At 41.4% G+C, this 22,754-nt stretch overlaps 1 protein-coding gene across 1 annotated transcript; it reads right to left on the reverse strand.

Moving 5' to 3' along the window:
• Positions 1-1,308: 1,308 nt before the first annotated feature.
• Positions 1,309-20,544, reverse strand: LOC121626408 (SH3 domain and tetratricopeptide repeat-containing protein 1). Its single transcript, XM_041964898.1, has 19 exons — positions 20,499-20,544; positions 18,979-19,050; positions 14,611-14,741; positions 14,133-14,238; positions 13,627-13,767; positions 11,878-12,076; positions 11,722-11,798; positions 10,810-11,005; positions 10,564-10,694; positions 9,349-9,384; positions 7,880-9,238; positions 7,318-7,458; positions 7,014-7,235; positions 6,718-6,898; positions 6,191-6,341; positions 5,887-6,009; positions 5,473-5,623; positions 2,684-2,880; positions 1,309-1,724 (listed from the first exon to the last, which is right to left on the reverse strand). The coding sequence occupies exons 1-19, from the start codon at positions 20,518-20,520 to the stop codon at positions 1,470-1,472; spliced, it is 3,891 nt and encodes a 1,296-aa protein (XP_041820832.1). The 5' UTR covers positions 20,521-20,544; the 3' UTR covers positions 1,309-1,469.
• Between the last annotated feature and the right edge of the window lie 2,210 nt (positions 20,545-22,754).

The following is a 22,754-nucleotide window of genomic DNA, read 5'->3' on the forward strand; positions in this document are numbered from 1 at the left end:
TAGCCACATTAATTTTCCCACAAACCTGGTACAAACAGAAAAACTTTGGGGGAGCAATTAATTATGATTCAATTAAATTTTTATTTACATAGCGCCAAATCACAACCGAAGTTGTCTCAGGACAATTCCCACATGAGCAAGAACTCGGCGACAGTGACTCCCAATGTGCATTTCAGTAAGAAATATCCAATCACAAGCTTCAAATTTCTTCTGTGTGTGCCAGTGAAAGCTAAAGATGACACTGTTGAGAAAACTAATAGCACAATCTGCAGCTTAACCCTCCTGACTGCATGTGCTCCTTGTTTCCCAATGTGGTGTTCCTGCCCAAAATTAGCCGGTCTGCTTTAACGGTTCATAAAGAAAACATAAAGCATAAATTCTCACCGGATGATCTGTGACATCTCTTTACCAACTTCATCCCTAGTCATTATTAAAGGATCTGCACTTATTTTTCAGAATTCTTGGTTAATAGATTTTATTTGTCTGAAATAACACCTGCTCCCAGAAATCAAACAGCATTTGACCATATACAGGAGGGGGAATATGTTGTCACTAATTTTAATGATTGAGTGAAATTGCATTTTGCACCTCCACAAGTTGCTACACTGACAAATGGATTGTCATCTCAGTTTTCAACAGGCAGAGGTACAAAACAGAGTTGTCTCTTGTCTCCTTCACTGTTTGCTTCACAGTGCCTCAAGCTGAAACTGTACAAGCAAGTTATAACCTGAGGGGCATTAAAACAAGTACCAGAGCACAAGAAATTTCATTATATTTCATTATATGCAAACAAAACTAACCTGTCTCACAATGGTCTGAACCCAGTTTATGTTACCTATCAGTGGGTTAACAATCCACCCGGTTAATTGTTCTTCGCAAAGAGGTAGAGCCGACTGTGTAGGATCAAAAAGCTATGCTGCTATGAACACTTGGCTGGTAACCTTTCTTTTGTGACTCTCAGTGATCAGTTGTTTTTTTTTCTGTTTTTTAACAGGAGGCATCTTCTTTTCTTTCTTTTCCTTTTTTTTTTTTTACAATAGTTGGGTCTGATGATGATTATGCAATTAGTTTTGTCTATTTTTTTTACATATGAACATACTGGGAAACATGCTAAGAACATGTTCTTATTTCCAAAACTTAAAAAAAGAAACTGAAAAAAAATATGAAGGACCTTACACATCTACCCATTTCTAAAAAAGCAATAACTAATAATTACTTAAAGCTTTCACTTTTTTCTGATTGGCTTACGATATTAATTTCCTGCACATTAACAGACGCCTAGGTGAGAAGTTTCACAATGCAACAGATTAGAACGGACATATCGGGCACTCTGAACTTCATTATCTCTTCCAAAGAAAGTTTAAAAAATAGGTTTTCCTTTGGGATCTTTGATGCGCTCATCAGGCTTCTCATGAATCATGTTTTTCTGTACTAAAAAAACACTCAATCAGAAGTTTTTCTTGCACTCCCTATCGTCTGGCGAACTTGGACTGTGACATGCTGCTATAATGCTGATCTGGTGAGATATTTATCCTCCTAACGTTCAGCTCTGCAGCAAATCCTCTTGCCTTCTGGTAAAAGAAGAGAGACAGCTCCCGGTCTATTAGGAAGTTGTGGTAGATGGTGGCAAGGCGGGTGCACAGCTGCAGCTGAGACCTCTTATTGCCCAGATCCATCGCTGCAGCCAGAGCCAGGTGGTAGTAGCCTGCTGCATCAAATGGGTCCTGTAGAGATGGCATAGAAATGTACGGTCCTTTAAAAAAGTATAATTTAGTGACATTATTGGTCATAATATTTCATACAAATACAGTGGACACTTCATGAATAGCTGCCTATAAATACACAAATACAGGCATTAAGTTTAGGACATGGTTAAAATTTTATTCTCTTATTTTGAAAACTTTATATGTAATCTATTTTACCTCATTTATATCATTTATATTGTTATCTGAAAATAATAAGTTATTTTTAGGAAGCTACTAGAAGGAACTTTACAGGAGAAGGTATATCAGGAGCTAAGCTGGAAACTAGAAGTCCCCTTTGTGCATTCACTCTTATCAAGTGGCTGAAACTGCACACGTGTTCAGGCAGTCGCAACGTTTGTGTGCAATTACACAGCAGTGTTCAGCACTGAAAGCTCCCTGATAGTTCCTGGGCCAATAGAGAGCACAGACCCCAAAGCAGGTAGTTTTTGGGAACCTTGGCTGAAGAACTAAATTTAGACCATGGTTCCTCCAGTGGAAACAAGCTACACCCAATATAGCTCCAAAGTCAAAATACTGAATGAGAACAACCACAAAACCCTGATTCTAAAAAAGTTTGGATGCTGGATGAAACTAAAGAAAGCAGAATGTGATAATTTGCTTATCATTTTAGACATATACACAATTGAAAACAGTACAGAGTGAAAAATCAGTTTCATTGTCAGTAAAAACAGCTTGTTTGCAAATGACTGCATTCTGTTCTGTATCCCAACTTTTTGGAGTCAGGCTTCTACAGTCTATTTGCAATGATACAAAATAAAAAAGGCTAAAGAGAGACTATTATAAACTGATGTAGGCACTACCTATGGATCACAACAGTTATCAGTGGGTGTCAAATTCTTTAAGTGCTGGTAATTAACTCCAGACTAACATGGTTTGAGAAATTTAAAACACACCATCCCCATCATTTAATAGCTTACCTTCAGGTCATAGAATAAGATGTCCCCCAGTGTCTGATACACCCTGACATAGTACAGTGCTTCCTCATCAAACAGAAGCGGTGTTGGACAGAGAGTCAGAGTCTTAAGGTAATAGTGTTCTGCCAGTTCATACTGCTCCAGACGGTGGTACAGAGAAGCCAGCCGGTGGTAAGCCACTCGCTTATTCAGGTGCTCACCTGTATGTACAGCCAAACACAAAGATGGACACAGTGAGGGGGGACACACAGACTAAATACACAAGGGAGGGAAGCTTAATGAGGGACAGGCAGTGTTGGGGGTAACATGCTGCAAAGCAACGCGCCAGAGTACTCAGATTAGTTTTTCATTAAATGAGTAACACAAAGGATGAGTTCTGCAAGTCAACTAATCACTTTGCTACAGTTTCAAATAAGCAATCTGTAACTGTATATTTTTCTGTTCCTTTTGTTGCCAAAAACAAAAAAGAGAATGTGCACTGTTTCTGTTTCTTTCCTACTTCTTAGCATCTGGGCAACCACAGTGAAATGCAAATTGTTCCTGGGTGATTAGTGTCTGTCAGCTGCAAAGAGCTGTACTTTACATTTATCAGGTGCCCTTTAAAAAATAAAATTATGTGTTGTATGAACTTGTTGGGCTATATGCATGGATCCCCAGTCGCTCATTGATGTCATGTTTACTTGAAATCAAACATAATCATTAATAAAGAGCTGTAGAGGAGATACCGCCTCAGTCAGTCCGATGAGTAGCCTGCAGAGACATGAAACAAAAACATAACCGTCTTCTGGGGCCTCCCTGGGACCACATGAAATTGGCAAGTGAGTCACTTTAAAGGGTGGCCACTAGACGTCAGCATGGCTCTTCAATCGATCCATTGATAGCTCCTGGCATTCAGGAAACGCACGGATGAGGACAGGCAGGTAGTGGCCCAGCCAGCTCAGGACAAACAGACTCAGGAACCCGAGCCTAACTGACTGGAGTGCAGGCGAGAGTCAGAGATTCAGGTGGAAGACTGAAAGGCTGGGAAGCATGCTGCAGGCTAGCAGGCTGGAATTAGACTGGAATCTTGACTTGGCAGGCTGGATGCTAGCATGCAGGGATGCAGGCTTACAGCTGGCAGCCTGGAAACTAGGTTTGTTGCTGGGATGCAAGCTGGAAGGTAGCACACTGGAGGCTGGCAGGCTGTGGTGAAGGCTGAGACTGGGGGGTGTTTAGGACATCTGTGGCCCACACAGGTAGTGACTTCCTCAGCCGAGGCTGAGAGGACACTTCCCTGTGTTCCACAGACAGAGCTGCCGCTTTGTGTTCGTTACATAAGATCTTCCTCCAAAACTCTCTGAGGCACAGGAGGGTTGAAGTATCACACAAAGCGTCAGCTGGGTCCACGACTGCAAGGTTCTGTGACACACGTGCAAGCAGGGAACAGGGACCCAAATGCAGACTATGGAGGTGGAGCTGGTGTAGTTCAGATATATTACAAAAAGGCAACATATCAAAACAGGGATCAAAACTAGAGAAGGCAGTTCAAACCGGCACACAAATCCAACTGGGAAGGTCCAGGTAAACAAAGTAAAAATTCAGAATCACTGAGAATAAACACTACAAAAAGGCTGGAATGTGTTTGAGCCTCTTGTTCACACGCAAATGCTTTTTTAGGTCACTAAAATCTTGACTTCCTAAAAAGCCTTCTTCAGTGCAGATTTTTCAAAACTGTGTTTTAAGTGTACCTGTGTGTGTGTTTGCAACAAAACATTTAGGAAATGATCACCTCATTTCGCACATACCCAGTGTTGCTTTATGTAAAGAGCGTGTGTTTGAAAGAACTGGAGAGAAAGGGATGCTTTACGTTTGGTTAGCACTGCTCAGGTGTGAGCCAGAAAGGGTTAAATAACTACAAAGAAACAGGAAATTGTTGTTTGTGTTTTTAAATAACTGGGGATAAATAAAGTTTTATCTTATCTTATCTTATGCACAGAATGTCTTTTCCAGTATTTGCTGGTGGAGTCTTTATTGCCACCTACTGGCGCAGCGTGCTTGTTTAAATGTTAGGAATAGTTTTTTGTTTTTTGTGTGTGTGAAGATATTTTGTAAAATAACATTGTGAAGAGCGAGAGATCTGCATATATGTGGTCTAGACCTAAATACAGTAGGAAGGGAAGGCTAACGGGGGATAGGTGAAACGAAGCCACAATTACAAAAGAAGGTAAGACAAGGGTTGGAAGTGAATTGACTGAAACAACCACTACGTTTCATCAGAAGTTCCACTTCCCCTCATTTACAGCCTTTGGCATTACGAAACAGCATATGCCACATGGAGGCCACTAGGAGAGCAGAGGGAAAGTGGGCAGTGGAGGAGAGGGGATTTAAACACCTGTGGGTTTAAAATACGTTCAGCTGAAACTATCATGGATCCACTGCCAGTTGTAGGCTTAGCCTTAGCTCTACAACGCTGTATCATCGGAAATACCTCCAGACTCATTTCAATGAGGTAAGGGCATCTTCTGTGGATAACTGCAACATCAGTCGCTACATCAGTGATTTAGAAATTCCTGTTTGTGAGCTGCATCATTAACTTACCAATTATTGCTAGTTGTTTATGATATCTTGCAAAATAGCAGTGTCAGGTCCAGGAGCAGTACAATGTCCATCATGTCAGAATAACTGTATTACATACATCCTTTCATGAATTATATCACAATGTCTTGCTTTTAATATAGAGCAAATACAACCATAAATTACAACCCAAAACAAACACAGAAAACTCGAAACTTTGTGTTGGAAGCTTTCCATACCGAGAGTGACGCTGATGTCCAGGGCAGTCTGAGCAAACTCCACAGCTTCCACATACAACTTGAGACTGAGCATAAGTTCAGTCAGCTTATTACACAACCTCAGCCTGGAATGAAGACTGTTGCTCTTCGTCGCAATAGGCAGAGCAAGGTCCTGCATAGGTAGATGCACAGAGATACATGAGACATTATCATAGGCTTAAAGGACATGCACTGTTAGAGCACAAACATTGATGCCTATGGCTGCTGAATGACAAAAAATACTGTTAAGATAATGTTTTTCTATGGCTAAATAGTCTAAACCTGAATCTGAACCAAGTGAGATAAGAATAAAGGGTGCCCCACGGTGTGATTACAGTGGGAATTGTAAGAAGTAATGAGAGATATTTTGAAATACTTGTTTTATTCAGATTGTACCCTGTAGAAAGTGATAGCCTTCTTTCGGTCCTGGCAGCTGTTGAAGAAAATGTCTCCTGCAGCTTCCAGAAGCTTCAAGATGAACGCGGTGTTTCCTGTATTCAGAGCCACATCCTGGGCTACCTGACAATGACACCAGTGAAAACACAAGCTTTCATTCCAAAACTTTCCATTCTGAACTTTAGTTTACTTGTCAAATGAGTTATTGCTCTAGTTTTTGGGGTGGAATTATCTGTACTTCACAGATTGTGCCGCAACTGATGGACATGAAATAGCCGTGACGTCTACACAGCTGCTCTCAAACCTGAACATAAAGGTCCACGAGCTCAGTCTGGTCCAGCAGGTGGTAGATCTTCCCAGCCTGCAGCCAGCCAGACGCCTCCTTCTCCCTGCAGCCCAGGTCGATGAAAATGGCCAAACTGGTTTTGGTGTAGTCAAGAGCCACCCGGTGTGCCCTGAAAACATCCAAAACCTTTAGCCCTGTTGCTCCAAACTTCAAACTCAAACTTCAAATCACCATCAACACCTTCAAACTAATAGTTGAGGCGATTTCTTTTTCAAAATGGTTGCATTTCTATTTTTCTGTTGATAACAGGTTTATATTTCTGTCCCATTTCAGAAGAAGGCGTACACACAGCCCACTAAAAAAGAAATGGCTTTAATGATTATACTTGATGCATTGTGTATGCCCTGCTCTAAAAAATAAAATAAACATTGCATTTTATTAAAGTTGCTGTTTTATTAAAGTTGTCTTTGAAAGATGCAAATAAGACTACAAGTGAACATTATATCGAACCTTTTCCAGCTCCACACATACTCACACACACACACCTTTCTGTGCCCAGAGCGAGGTAGAGCTGGCTGATGGCTTCCAGAGCATCTCCCTCCTGTCCTCTGTCTCCTGTGCGTTTCAGCAGCTGGACCTGGTGCTGACTGTAGATGATACACTGGGCCTGGTCGGGACTCTCGCGCCTATACAGTTGGCACAGGTGTCTGGTTGCAGTGAGCTGACCTGGCAATGAGTGACAGTCCAATTCATTTCATTGAAAAGAGGAAAAGTAAAAAGATAACCTTAGCACACACAACATAAAATAGAATAATTGTAACTATGTGACTTACATACTTACAATCTAACAGATTGGCATTCATAGCAAGCAGAAGAGCCCATTCGTAGCATCCTTTTCCATTGTCCAGCTGGTGCTGCTTCACATAGTGCTGTCCCAGCTCCAGCAGCACTGTAATAAAGTCGGCCTCATGACCTTCTTCGTCCAGCTCAGAGAAAAGCTGCACAGCCTCAGTCAGGTGTCTCTGCGCTAGTCCTTTAGCTCCAGCCTTCAGACATAACAGCCCTTCATAAGGATGAAAAAGCACATCTCACAGTAATGAAATCCATTGAAAGCATCATCTGTTAAGAAGCAAACATGATCTTACCTTGGTTAGCCTGAGCCACAGCCCAGTTTGGCATGTCCTCATACTCTTGGCAGATGTCAACAGCAGCCTGGTAGCTCTCCGCTGCCCTCCGGAGGTCACCCATGCATCGAAGTGCCACACCACGCATGTTAAGGACCACACCTTCGCACAAATTAAACACATTTCCTGTTACAGTTTTGAAACAGCCTGACATTAAACTTTTTTCCCCGTCTCAACTCACACTGGCCAATGTCCTCAGTTCGAGCAGTTTATATTAACACTAAAATATAAGCATAAATCATTCTACTTTTCTTTCTCATTGAACCTGGAAGGCTATGCAAAATCAAATTAATATTATAACTGAAGGTTAGGTAATTTAATGTTTAATTTAACTGAGTTTTAATCTTTTTACAAGCTTTTTTTTTTGCCTAATTGTCACATTCTTTAGGTTATTCAAATGCAGTGGAAATGTAATCCGGAAATGGACTAGTTTCCGACTTGCTTCCTGTGGCTCTTTAGTTCCTGGTGATATTTACTATTCTTTTTTGTTTTTTAACACATGAAGCCATAGAATCCCACAGACCTTCCTGAGGGGTAGTGCAGTGTTCTGGCATTGAAGCTAGGACCGAGTCCAGGATCTCCAGAGCAACATCTGGCTGATTGTTGTCAATGTGAAGCCACGCCAGCCAGATTAGGGCACTGTTTCTTTCTGGGACAGAAATGGGGAGTTGCTGTGAAGGTGGATCGTTGTTGATGAGAGAATGCATATGGCAGATAGCGTGTCCAACCATCCCGTGCTTGTAAAAGAGTTGGCAGAGACAAACAGTAAGTTGACAGCTCAAAACGTGGTGTTGGTCATGTCCTCCTCCTCTAACTTTGTTAGAAGAGAGTGCTTGGTGTAAATACGGAGCCATTTGAGGTGGGATGGAGGCTTCCTTTTCTGCGATCTCATACCGTCTGTTGACACAGTCCAAAGCTAGGACCATGCTGCTAAGGCAGTCAGTCAGTGTAGCAGAGGGCTGCAGAGAAGCTCTCCTGGCTGAACTGACACTGAGGTGGGGAAGTTGGAGTTCACTGTAGAGCCTTCCCAGGGTCAGGTATCCGTGACTGGGAGAGATGCTCCACGTTGTTTGAGCTTCGGCACAAAGAACAAGTAGTCTCTCCAGATAAGGTACAACTTGAACCCCCTCAGTACGAGTCCAATGGTACTTCGCCAATAGGTGACAAGCCCGGGCTTCAGCCACTTTGTTGTGAGAGAGCACAGCTTTCTTCAGGATGTATTTAAGAGCAGAGTTGTTCTCTAAGCATTCCAGGCAGTCTGGGCTTCCCAATAGCAAGGCAGCAAGTCGCTCTGTCAGAGCAAAGAAACTCTGAATGTTTTTCTGCAAAAGATATATGGCAGCCAGGTTGGAGTAGATGCTGGCCAGCAGCCTGAGGTCCATGAAGCCTTCTCGTGGCACACTGAGGGCTTCCTCAAAGTAAACCCGTGCCTGGCTGAATTTTGACTTCCCAGCGCAAAGCCTACCCAGAAGAAAGCACAAACGAGTCTGTGACCAGAAGAGTCGCATCTTCTTGGCTGTTTCCCTAGCAACACCAAGGAAAGCAACAAGCTCATCCACATCCGAGTGACCAGTGAAGGTAGAAGAGACAAGGCTTTCAGAAGTCAGTCCATACAGGACGCCAAGCTCTTTGTAGTCTTGTCCCTCTAAAAATGAGAAGAGGGGAATGAAGTTCTCAGTGTTGTTGTTTCCTTCTATAACTGGGTGAACCATGAAACAGGGAGGGTTTGGATTTTTTGCCTCTGTAGCCAGGACCGAGTCCTCTACAGTCCCGTTCATGGTCAGAATGGAGTCTGAGTGTGAGTCTTTTCTTTGATTAAGAATCCTCTGAATGCCTCTCTTCAGGTCAGACTGCTGAGTATCAACTTCGCTTGAAGAGTTGACTGGAAAAGAATAATGTAATGAAAACAGGATGAAGAAATACAGAGGATACAAGAACCTTTGAAAAAATAAAAAAACACATTAACATGGCATTTAGGTGTCAAATACTTACGTAATGTTTTCTTTTCAAAGTGGTGACTGATCACATCTGAGATCGAACAACAAAAAGTAGAAGAAGGCGAATGAGAAAACACCCTAAAAGCTTGACAATTCACACAACAATTCAGTTCAGATCAAATGACAAATTCTAAAAAAAACCAAACACCTTGATAGACCGCTGGAATGGTCTAACACATTTCAAAGGGGACTTTGCCGGCACCGTCACGGCAGCAAGTGAGACGTTACACGCTCCAAAAAGTCCAGTTTGATTTTTGCCATTCATGAGTAGAACTATAGGACTACTTGGAATGCGTGCTTTCACATATTTGGCTGCACAGTGCTGGGCTTTCCCTGTCCACTGCACTGTGTCAGCCTTGTTGCATTGGAGCTCCTTCTGTATCAACACCTCACTGAAATGAATTGGGGGCTGCGTTTCTTAACACAGTGATGGTGCCAATCTCAACACTGTACATTTGAGACCCTTCAAAAAAAAGCAAGCATGTTACACATACACACACATACACATGTGTGACATGCCTGCTTGTTGAATTCACGCTTGTTAGCGTAGTTGCATGTGTTATAGCTGCTTCTGTTGTAGCTGTATTTTGACATAGATGTTTGTTGGAGGACTATTGATTGTTGGTCAGCACTGCTGAAGCAAATAAATGGTATTATACGTTTAAAGAGCAGATGTCTGTGATCATTTGTGCATTGTTGTGGTAACAGCTGGTTGTGAGGTTCAGTGCTCAGATTCAACTTTTCACTGTTCACCTGCAATGTAAAATGCTATTTTCAATCATTGGCATTCTGAGTGAACAGCCCGTTTATGAGACTGTATCCACGGTTTGGTTATTGGTCCCTGATCTCAAGGTGGTGCCCTGTTAATATTGATTCAGACAAGCCATGTTATTAATATCAATTCACTGACTGGTATTAACAACTGTCCTTACTATCTGCTAATAACCAAATGTGCTCCTGCCAGATCCCAACAATATTTTGTGATTGAGTTTGGATAACTTGTGGGACTTTCATGCACATGACACAATGTGATGTTTTCTCTAAGTCTAAAGCACCATTGCTGCAGGGAATCCCATTTCTGTTTTGGAAAATATGAAATTGGATTTTAAGTTTAATGAGCAGCATGAGTGTCTATTAACTACGCAGTAAATTACACATTTGACATACACTCAAGCCTGTCACTGAAACAGAAAACATGAAAATGTCTCACCCAGTTTGTAGTTGTGACCAGTATCATTTTGAAATTTCTTCTTCAGTAATGCTCTGGTTTCCTCTATGACTTTGTCCTCTTGCAGACTGAAGAACGCCCCCTCCTCTCCATCCAACAAAATATCTGCTGAGCTGGAAGGATGACAGAAAAGAACAAGATGCAGTATTTTCATACACTTCATTGTAAAATGACTTCATGCATGCCTTCTTAAAATGGCTAACATACTGTTGTTGGTGATAGACTCACTTGTAAATGTCAGCAGATGCTTTCACCACGCTTGTCTTGACTAGACCGATTTCTCCTGTGGACTCCTTCCTCCCAGTGAACCAATCAAAACAAGACACCAGAAGTCCAACAATGATGATGCGATCAGCGGGTGCCACGCTCAGCTCATCTGGGCCCTCAGCATCATACGCCATTGTGGCCAGACAGGTTCCTCTGGCTGAACAGAGGTGAGGTAAAAGGAGGATAGAATAACATGATATCCGCAACTTTCAGTAAGTTTTTCTGATCTTAAGTAGAATTTGACCCTAAAATATCACTGCAGGAACTTCAAAGTGGTGTTTACAACCCTCATACTTTTATTTTCATTACGGTATCCTGTTCCATTGTCAACAGACACTTTAAATTTATGGGTTTTTTTATCTTTCAAATTAGAGCACTGCCATTTAACTTTTTTCTCATACCTCAAAGACTGAATAGGTCGATGGCCAATGACTCCTAAAACCACATATATGAACATTCCGAAAACCACATATATCACTCATGGATCACGTGGTTTAGGAAACAGAACTAAACCACTTGGAACTACTGTGGTTTTAGGTAATGATGGGTTACAATTAGTATGCTACTGTTACATATTTGATATAAGTATGTTACTTAAGTTAAAATCTCCCCACCTTCCTCCATTTGCAGACCTTCTTGCTCTTTATACTACATCACCTGACATCCGCTCCCATCATAATTACTGTAGTCACTGGAGCCATAATGGAATATTTATCATAAAACCCTACTGGCATCGAAGACCTATACGTCTTGGGTTGGGCTGAAAATGGTGGAATATGCTGAAAGAAGCTGAAGTTTCAGTTGAAGATGTTGTATATGTCTGTGAAAGTACTTCTGTGAGAACCTATCCTGTATATACAGTACTGCACTCACCAAACTGCAGAGGAAAGTCACACGCAGGCTTCCCATCACCAACTAAAATGCTCTCTGCAGCAGATTTGAGGAACCATCTGGGAACAGATGGGATCGTTACCACAGAGAATAACACCACATCTTTACACGGTACAGTGAGTCCAGTCACATACTTACTGATGAAAAGGGGTGACTGGCTCGAGAGCAGGTTTGGGTGCAGTGCCACGGGCTCCATCAGCCAGGCAGAGGACAGTCCACCCAGAGCCCAGGAAAGGAGGCTCAAACTGGGCTATGTCTCCCTGCTCCAGGTATAGGTCACTTCCAGAGGTGGAGCTGTCAAACATCTGGTTGGTAATACAACTAGCAAATAATGAACCTGAAGACACACAGAGAGAGTGAGAGTGTGTGCATGTGAAATTTCAGCTTGAATGTCCATTTCTATGACATTTCATTAGTGTGTTATGTCATTTATTTTATTCCATTTTAACATCACAAAAAGACCGATATAACAATGACAAAGTTTGGACTAAGTCAGTTGTATACTATTTACTGGATAGTTTTGAGATATTTGTGCAAAAAGGTGACTAACTTTACTGTAATTATTTTTCCTTAAGCAAGTTATGATCTGCCATACCAAACAAAAACCACAGTAGAGGTTGCTGTTACCCAAGAATCAAGATTCAAGTTTGAGGAAATGAAACTGCTCTTAGATGAGGCTAGCCTCACACCAACAGTGCTGATGTTGTTGCAACTCAGATTTAAGGCTATATCTTAAATGTAAGGGCTGGCCATGGCCTTTCATTCCTGACAGCGGGAACAGTGGTGCGGTCCTCAAAGCTATTTTTGAAGAAAACTTTTAATTTATATACTTTTATTTATCTACCTCTCTAGGCAGGAGACAGTGGGAGATGTACAGTGACAGGATATTATGGGGGAGAGAGATGGAAAGAACATGCAAACCAGGAATGCTGTAATGTGGGAGGGGGTCTTGTCTGTACCAGTGGAAGACATCTTTATGTATTCGATGATGGTAAGTGATAGGGTGAGTATAAAGCTTTCATTCAATGTGCTGATTTTGATGCAGGACCAGTATAAACTGAAGTAACAGGAACTGTCTACACCTGCCCTCTAGTGTAACCTTACCCTTGGCCAGCTGACCGGTCAGATGACCCTTTATGTTTTTTTGTGATTGAAATTTAATTACTCTTTATAAATACTGATCATTTCTGGCAGCCTGGAGTTGAGTGCAATCACTCGACCTGATCTTTTGGACCAATAAATGTACTTACACTGCAAACCATGGGATTTAATAACAGTAGATATGAAATTTTTGTGTCTATTCAACTCCCTTTAAATCTGTCTCCTGCTGGTGATGATATATCAGAAAGGGAAGAGGAGCTAAAACAGAGGTGTATTGAACAGTTCTCCTATTAAAAGTGAGTGAAAATTAGTTCTACACTGGAACTGCCCTCCATAACATTACACCACCAGTTTATGTCTGTTTATCACTATTTACAATCAAGTCCAGTTACAGTCTGGACAAATGGTGATTATCATCATTTATGTCTTGCTGAGCTGTTTGTGAGATGAGAGAAGATAGATATAACCTACTCATAAGACATAATAATGTGCCATATGACCTTTTGTCAATCACCAAAATGTGATTTTCTTCCATGTATTCTGTGGGTGCCAAAACGGTCCAATCAATGAGTTACCTGCCAGTCCATGTGACTTTGTGTACATCTCGTGGTTCATTTTTCATTTTTCTGACAATTTCATAACTGAAGAAGGCAATGTGATGCTGTATTTCATCCTTTTATCAGCAACTGCTCGATGCTATAAATGATAAATGCGGCTACCTTAGCACTAGCACTAGCATCTCCATTTGAACAATAAAGACTGTAACGACTGCATTTTATCGCCTACCTTCCTGCATGAGGATGCCTTTGTAGATAAGGTTAAGAGTGTCCTCCTGAATGGAAACGCTGATAGAGACGTCATCCTCCAAAGAACTAAGCCAAAACTTCTGATCAAACAACAGATTCTCCATACACTGACCCAGGACACCTGTAGGAGTGGAGAAAAGCAACGTGATGAATCCATTCATATTCTAAACTGGAACTACTGGTATCATTTTCCCAGGCAGCAGCAATAGCTGTAGTAGCAGTAGCAATAAGAGCAATAGCAGAGTTAAAAAGGGATGTCCATCCAGCAGGGTACATAACAGCTCAGAGAAGTAAATTCTGATGCTGAATGCTTCATGACACCCTGCAGTGGTCGACTACAACGCTCGAGTAAAATTTTTAATGGTTAACTTGAAAACAACAAAGTAATCACATAGAGATATAGAGAAATAATTCTCATTTATTATATTAAGGTTTAAGTTAAATCTCAATGTTGCTGACAACTACTTTGCTGCATTCCAGACCTACCTATCGTGTAATATGTGGTGAACTTCCATATTTCTTCAAATGTTTTGAACGTCACGACAATAACTTTTTCTTCACTGTTGATGGAGATGAGATGAGTGGACAACTCCTGGATACAGAGAGAAGAAGAAAGTTTCATATATGATACACTGATATAGACCTTTCTCATGTGCAGGTCAAGTTTTTTTTTTAAGAATTATATATTTACATGAATATAGTCTTTTTTTATTATCCATAATGTCCATTACTGAGCGATTATTTCCTGAGACGAGTCTATCACACATGTAAGTTTTGTATTAAGCCACATTAAAGGAACGAATATCTGGAATATGAGTTTTGAACATGCTGAGCAGACGGTATGGTTGGGCAGTGAGATGGAGTGGTTCAGAAGGTTTCAAAATATAAAGCAGTGTGACCTGAATTTCAGTCATTAGACAACAGTTGTGTGTGTGTGTGTGTGTGTGTGTGTCATGAGCTGTACCGTGAATAGACCATTGACCTCGGCGCCATCAGCTTGCAGAATGCGCAATTTCCCTCTCAGCATTTCCTGTGACTCCTCGTCTGCAGGAAGACGCTCAGGTCCCCTGACCACATCCAGCAGCATGGGCAGAGCTGAACACACAACTATCAGCTTTATTTCTGCTTTACAAAATGTCCCACTCGCTGCATATCTTTGTCACAGTTCTTTAATAACCACATTAAAGGGATCAGATGTTTTAACTCTCATTGATGTTAAACCAGTATCAGCCAGGCTCTAAAATTGATCACATTTGCTCTTCTGAATGTAACAGAATAGTTTTTGATTTCATTAAATTAAATTATTATTTTAAATAAATTCTAACCTTACATCACTGTGTATCTCTTGCACCCACTTTATCAAGCAGAGCAGAGCGGAGAACCGCCTCTGATACACACTGTGGTGCTTCTGGTGAAATCACAAACACTGTTGTACCGCCCCACCCTAGTAACCAGTAACAAAAATGATGTGACTAATGCATTTAAAAAACAGCTCTGCCCCCTGAAATAGATCTACATATAATACACCGGAGAATGTGTTTTCAGATGACAGACGCAAAACTGAAAAAGGGGAAAGGAGGAGCACTTGTTGTGATGGTCATTCCTGGTCTTCTGTTGAGTGTGGTGCTTCGTTTTCCCTTCTGCTGCCCATCAACCCATCCACTCATCGAGCTCCTGCAGTATACATGTCCAGGCCCTACACTCCAGTCACTGCCAGATCGTTCAGTTCGCCAAAACAGTACTAATGCTGTGGTCAAGTTATTCCCCTTGTGTTCGCCTGAGGCCTGTTTATCCTGCTGTTCCTGTGTCTCAGGTTCATCGTCTCTCTGTTTGCCTGCTTCGCCCAGCATTTGCCAGTTTCCCAGCCCACTTCTCAGCATACTCTGCGCCACCATAATTCTGGCTCAGTCATCAAACTTCCATTCAGCCACTTGCTAAATCTGCATTTAGTCAGAGTCTTGCTTTTGGGTCCAAGATTAGTTTAATAAATCAAACCTGGAAATAGCAAACGTTCAGGAAGCATTCTGTAGCCACGGAAGATTACTAGCAAATTAATGACATTACTCCTTCGGACCATCCGTGACAGAAACCAGAGTGGTAAATCAAATCACGCAGTTATATAATCAAATGGCGATGCACCAACAGAACAGAACTGACATTTTTTCCGATTATCCTGATCAGGCTAGACAATCATCTGAACGAGTGATGCAGGGAAAAAGCACATCCTCATTGTCGTTCTCACTTCTCTTCTCTACCACCTACTGCCAGATCCAGAGTTCCTTCATTCCCTGTAGCCCTGGCATCTTCATCTTCTATCTCCACTGAAGAGGAGCCCATGCATAAGCCAAAACTTGCCTTACACGGATGCAAAACAGAGCGGATAAGTCCATCTGTGCATAGAGTGTATATATGTGACCGACTAAGTTTCAATAAGAAACTTTTGTTGGGAGTGGGGGTGGGAGAGTGGGATTTTGATGTTTGAGGCTGAGGTGGATGATGATTGCTTGATTTTTGGAGATATCAGCTATGCTTTTCCAAATGCTATTCCAGTCCAGTAGTTCATTCTCCATCAGGTGTTCGACGTCTTTGGCCCAGACCCGTTAAATATACAGAGATTTGTAAAGTAAATGGTAAATGGACTGTATTTATACAGCGCTTTTCTAGCCTGACGACCACTCAAAGCACGTTTACAACACATGCCTGCATTCACTCTACCACACAATGGCAGCTTGGCCACCTGCACATTACGAGCATTAACACACTCTCACACCAATGTACAGCATCGGGAGCAATTTGGGGCTCAGTATCTTCCCCAAGGATACTTCAACATGTAGGCCAGGGATCGAACCACCAACCGTCTGATATATGGATGGATGGATGGATGACCTCTACCACCTGAGCCACAGTTGCCCCAGAAGAAGAACAGTTTTGAAACTAAATCCTTTGCTGATTCTTGTGTATTCAAAATAGGATGCAGGTGACGTGTTCAATCTTAATTGAAGATATAGAAACAATGTAGAGCCAGGTAACTCATATGTAACACAATGTCATCAAATGACCTCAGATCTAGCAGTTTACCTACGTTTTTGCTGGACCATGTTGATGATGAAAATGGGGCAAGGTTATTAAAAACTGGGCTGTTAAGATGCCATTTGAGAGTTGTTTTGGTCTCCTTTTTGTATGTCTTTGGATTTAAGACGGAGTTCAGTTTGTTTGAGAGGAGTATTAGAATAGACTAAGTCCTGCGTGGAGAGGGAAGGTTTGTGTAAAAATGGATTCCTGAATAAATCCCACCAGAATTTCCTGCCTCTTCGGAAAGTCTAAACATGCAGAACTTTAAACCAGATCAGAATCACTGTTCCGCCTCACATTAATCGTATGGATAATCTGTGGATAATCTGAGTAATATCACCAAACCTCTGAGAGCACCATCAGAAGTTGAACAAGGTGTCCATGCTGTTGCACTTCTCTCCAACAACTTCAGCTTGAGCCACACACTTTGTGAGGTCTTCATGGTCAGATTTTAACTTTGAGATGGCTTTGGAGTTAGCTCAAGTTAGTTAGTTCCAGTTTCACTTTTTATGTATGTTCCACCTAAAACAAAGGTAACACAGGTCTCCTTCTTGTTCCTTCCATCTAAAAGAAAAAAAAAACTTTAATTCCACCTCAAAAAAAGGTCACCTGCGATAGCCCACAACTACATAAGAATATTCATCTGACATTTTCAGTTAGATGAGACTGCTGCTCTAAATAATGAGCTGAGCCGTTTCTACTGCTGTGACGCACAATCCAGTTTTACAATATCATTAATTAAAGAAAAAACACCAATTATATACACAACATTTCTGACCAAACAATTCCATTATTGTTACTTGTGCCAGTGTAATGAATGGTTGGAAAGCTCACAACCCCAAGTCCAAAAAGGTTGGGATGTTGTGTAAACAAATATAAAAGAATGTGATAATGTGCTAATTCTTTTTTAACATAAACTCAGTTGAAAACAGTATAAAGATGACTTATTTAATGTGTTACCTAATCAACCTTCATTGATTTTTTGTAAATATCTGCTTATTCTGAATTTTGGTACAGGAGCAACTAACGACTGGGAAAGTTGTGGAATGGATCATTCCACAGGTAAACAGGTTCATAGGTAACAGGTGATAGTATCATGATTGGGTAAGAACACAGTTCACCAAATGATCACATTCTGTTTTCAATTCCTTTTTCAGAATTGGGGTTGATGATGAATGTTTAACAATAAGACCAACCCACACATCACTCAAACATGAAAATACGACACTGAGCCAGCTCAGATACCTATAAACTCAGTGATTTGAGTTAATGATGGTGACACTGTGTGACAGACTCAGATTAATCAGTGACTTTAGAGGAACTCACTGGTTCAAGGTATTCTCTCACATGACTTTCCACTGAGGTCGCTTGATTTTCACAGGTCATATGTTTGCTCTTATGACTCGTCCAGCTTTACTCCTGAATGCGATGTTTCCTCTCAGACACAACAAATAGCAAAATCTATGATGATCTATGATTGCAGTGACATTGAGTGAAAACTTCCATGCCCTCTCCTGGATTATTAACCTTCCCACTATCGTCAGCTTTAAGTCCATTTAACAATCCTGTACATGTAATGCAGCTGAGCCAACTCCACCCCATGATGAAGCTCTGGGTGAATACAGGGTTTGTAGGTAGGATATATTTTCTCTTCTTTCTTTCTTTATGTCAAACAACAGTTTTAACATCATTGGCCTCTGGCACGGCTAGAGGTACAGCAAAGCCATCAGCACTGTATGTTAGCAATTCAAGTCAACACTCCTGCAACAGGAGGCTTAAAGCAACATCAAGGGGCCTTTAGCAGGACTTCAGAAATGTTGTTTGTTTCATGTTTCATGATCTTTGAGACTGTACTTGGTCACAGTGGTCATCAGTGTGCTCACAATGCTACGGTGCTGATGTGTTTTAGCAGGTAAAACATTTACCAATTTGTGTACCAGTGTGTTAGCATACTACATATTTGTTAATCAGCACAAAACACAAAGTACAGCTAAGGCTGACAAGAATGTCATTTGAAGGTTTTGCAATTTTGACCCTGATGGTGCCACTAAATGAATATTCAGGAGTTGATCAAAGTCATTAGGATTCATCCTCTGGGCACCATGAATATCTGCACCATAGATTATGGCACTGCATCCAGTAGGAGTGTTTCAGTCTGACCTAACAGGTGAACTGACAGACCAGCAGCAGCAGCAACACATAGCCTGTCTAAGAGAGAAAACAAAGTGTTTAGTCAGGGGTAACACTGCTCTCAACATACCTGTTGGAAAGTTTTCCTCACATGTTGACAGAGTTCCGGTCAGACTTGCTGCATCTTCGGAGAAACCACGTACTGTGAAAAACATGGAGGAGCACTACTGCAGTCACACATGTAACAAAGCTCTACAGGTGTTTTTACATAAGTGGCTTCCGTTTATTTTAAGCAGTATCACAGAATTATGAGTCATGTGGCTGAAGATTCTTCTTCAAATTAAAAATAACCACTGAAAGACACGAGTCCAGTTCATTTCGTTAAATACAGGCCAGAAACAGTAAAGAAAGCAGGAACACACACTGTGCCCTGCACTCAACCAGTCCTGACGTGGCAGGGTGGTGGCCGGACGATCACCTGCTCATTTCCCAGACTGGGAGGTTGACTCTGGGTGAAGAAAGTGAAAGCACGGCTCGTTCCTCTTCCTCATTACCACTGAACTCTCAGCTGATCCAGTGCCTCTCAGATCAGACAGGTCACACTGGACAGCTTCCAGCTAAAGGTCTTACACCTTTACATTCCATTCATTTAACAATTCATTCAGGCGTTCTAATGGGATTTTTAGAATAGGATAACATCATAGATTGTGATATATTTAAGTCGTATTCCTCTCACAACTGTGTTTTCCTTCTTGCTTCTTGATGTTTGAACTTCACTGAACAGAATGATGTGTGTGTACCTTGTTTTCACCTTCATCTGCTGAGGGAGGAAAGTTTCTCTGTGCTCACCTTAAATCTCAGTTTAACACCTGGACATACCGGCAGGATCCGTCACATCACAACTGGTTTGGAGCTACTATGAAAGTTACAGTGTGATTTGGAAACTTAAGTTCCAGAGCACACACACACACACACACCTTGTGTACAGCAGTTAAAATTCCCACTTTTTAACATGATAACTGAAAAAAGCTCATTCAACTTTAGTCTTTTCATTAATTACCTGCAACAGGTAAACTTAAACTGACCAAATCATGTGAATGCAACGCTTTGATCACTTTAGAACTGACATGACATGAATTTTCGGGGATAGATTTCATGATTTTGTTCAACTTTTAGCGGAAACAGTGGATAATTGTAATTTATTTAATTTATCCATTAATTAACACCAACTGTGTGAAGAAACCCCTGAATGCACATTTTAACTAAAAGGGTAAATGAAGACGTACCTGTGCTGCTGTTTTGTTTTCAGCCCTTCAAAGTTTCAATGAGATCGAAGAGCTAATGTTTGCTCTTCTTCTAGAGACCATTGGTTGACTTTCTGTCATCACTTCAGCACTAAGAAGCTGTGTCGCTGTACTTTCACTCTAATATGCAAAGGCAGGAGTGCCAGTGATAGGAGCAGGCTGTGCATTACACCGAGCCTATTAAAACGACATCAGATCATACTGAAAAAAACATCAAGAGAAGGCAAACATCTACCAACACACCTACCAACAATATTACATAAGGACTTCAGCGCTTTGGCGCACGGACAGCATGTTATCATAACGCGCAGGCTCTGGAGTAGAAGTGTTAGTATAGCGCACATACCCATTCTGCCGTCCTCACACATCTGTCTGCAGGTGTCTCGGTCCGACCTGGCGGACATGTCCAGTGTGAGTCCTCGTTCCGAGGTGGTCTGTCAACACCACGCTGTCACGTGACTGTGCGGTGCGGGACACAAAAGTCCTCTCCCTGTCCAAGAGGCAGGCGTGTCAAGCTGGCCACGGCTAATGTCCTGCTGTGTCTTTTCAAAATAAATGTCTCATTGACAAAACTTCTGACCTCAGCTGATTGGCAAGTGGTTTGTCTTCCTGTCTGTGGCAGAAGATGCTACAACGTGCACAAGTTGGCAGACTGATTGAAAGAATCTGTAAGAATTCATATTTGAATAAAGCATTTTCACGCCTATGAAAAACAAAAAATGTGTGCATAATAATAATAATTCAGTATTTCTACATCAGAATTTAATCAGAATTGGAATCTATATAACTCAGCTGTTACCTGAATAAGTAACCATCTCTACAGACAGACATCATATTGATTCTGTTTGTGTTATTACTTCTTTTTTTTTTATGTTCACGCTGCAGGTTCTATATCTGCACATCAATTCAAGTTTCAAGACCCATTCTTTATTTTTTGTGGGGTTCAACGAGGAAAGCTTTCTACAATCCCTCCTCAATATCCAAGTGTGCAGTTTTCTCTCAGTGCACAAAGAAAGCTCTTTCCATTCCCAAATCACTGAATGGGCTGAGAGGGGATGACAGAGTCCTACATTCTCTTACTAAAGACCAGCTAGACTCACCTCCTAACCAAAGAACTCTTGTCATTTTTTGGCAACGTGCACTCTTTCTATCCTAAACTTTCCACCCAGAGTTCCCCTCTCTGTTTGAATGTGTGTGGTTTTGGGTCAGTAAGCCAGAGTGCCTGTTTTCCCTCGAACATCCCAGGAACAGACTCAGCATTTCCTCTTCTCCGGTCAGTTCCTCTGCCAGCTCAACTGGAGCAACACTCAGGAATTTATAACAGCAGCAGACAGACAAGCAGAGGGAAGGAGTCACGAGATAAGTGATGGCTCGCCACCTCGGTAAATACATTCTGCAAGGTGTCTGAACAATCTGCTGTCATAAAATCCCTCAGTTTTTTATTACGCTTTGACTTCACACACAGCAGTTGTCAGATGACCCAGTGGTGTAAAGTACAACAGTATTTAGTAATATATGTAAGTGTGAATCCCTGAAAATATCCTTGCTTTAAATTTTCTTTATTTTTTGGTTCCTGTGAGTCCAGACTTTGCAGACATCCTGCAATAAGGCGACGTCTCCGTGATTTCACAAGCTGATCATCATCTGTTTTTTCTTTGTTTTCTTTGTTTCGCCTCTTCAGAGAAGCTGAAAGCTGAAAACACATCATCCAAGCCGAGCTGTCATCATGTCACACCACTGTGTTATCAACGCTTACATATCACAAAATATAACTCTGACCCCTTTATATAAGGGGTTCTAAGTTGTAACTAATGGCTTCATCAATGTTTAACACATCAAGCACTTTATAGATGAGTTATGTAAAGGTTAATGCCCAGCGCGTTGTTCCCCTCCCTTTTGTCCTATTGTGTCTTTGTGTTTCCCTCTCCCTCTGTCTCCTGTCTCCTGTCTGTCATGTGGGTGTGTCTAACTGCAGGACGTGGCTGACAGCTCTGGTTCGGCCTCCTCCTCTCCTGAGCACACCTGCTGTCAATCAGACAATCAAGACTCACCTGCTGCCGCAGAATCCCATAAATCAGAAAATCTCAGATTTTGGGTTGCAGGAAAAACAGCAAATTATTCCTGACAATAAATGATAAATTTGAGTTTAGTTCAACTCTTACTACTACTACTCAATTAGAGAAGTTCGAAATCAAAAGTCCTACATTTGTTTCAGTGAATTGGAACAAATGTAGGACTAAATATTGAGGTTTTCTATGAGAACACATTGCTCCATAATTTCTGGAAATTACTTACAGATCTGATTTCAGGACAACTTTGATGACAGATGTCCTGAAAATCAAGCATTTTTATTGTATCATTGTGAAGAACTTTCAAAGTAGTCATCCCAAGTTTTTAAATATTGGGGTCTATAAAATGCACTGCAGCGTAATTTCTGAAAATAACTAATAGATTTGAGTTCAGGACAACTCTCACCACATACAGACTCCAAATCAAGCATTTAAGACAACTAGTCCCCTGACTCCCAACATCTTTCCCCTTACTTCCCACCTTGTGGTGCCTCCCTGAGGTTAAGTGTGGTATTACCCAAGTTACCAGCTTC

The sequence above is a fragment of the Chelmon rostratus genome, chromosome 23, assembly GCF_017976325.1.
Source record: "Chelmon rostratus isolate fCheRos1 chromosome 23, fCheRos1.pri, whole genome shotgun sequence".
NCBI classification, from domain to species: domain Eukaryota; kingdom Metazoa; phylum Chordata; class Actinopteri; order Chaetodontiformes; family Chaetodontidae; genus Chelmon; species Chelmon rostratus.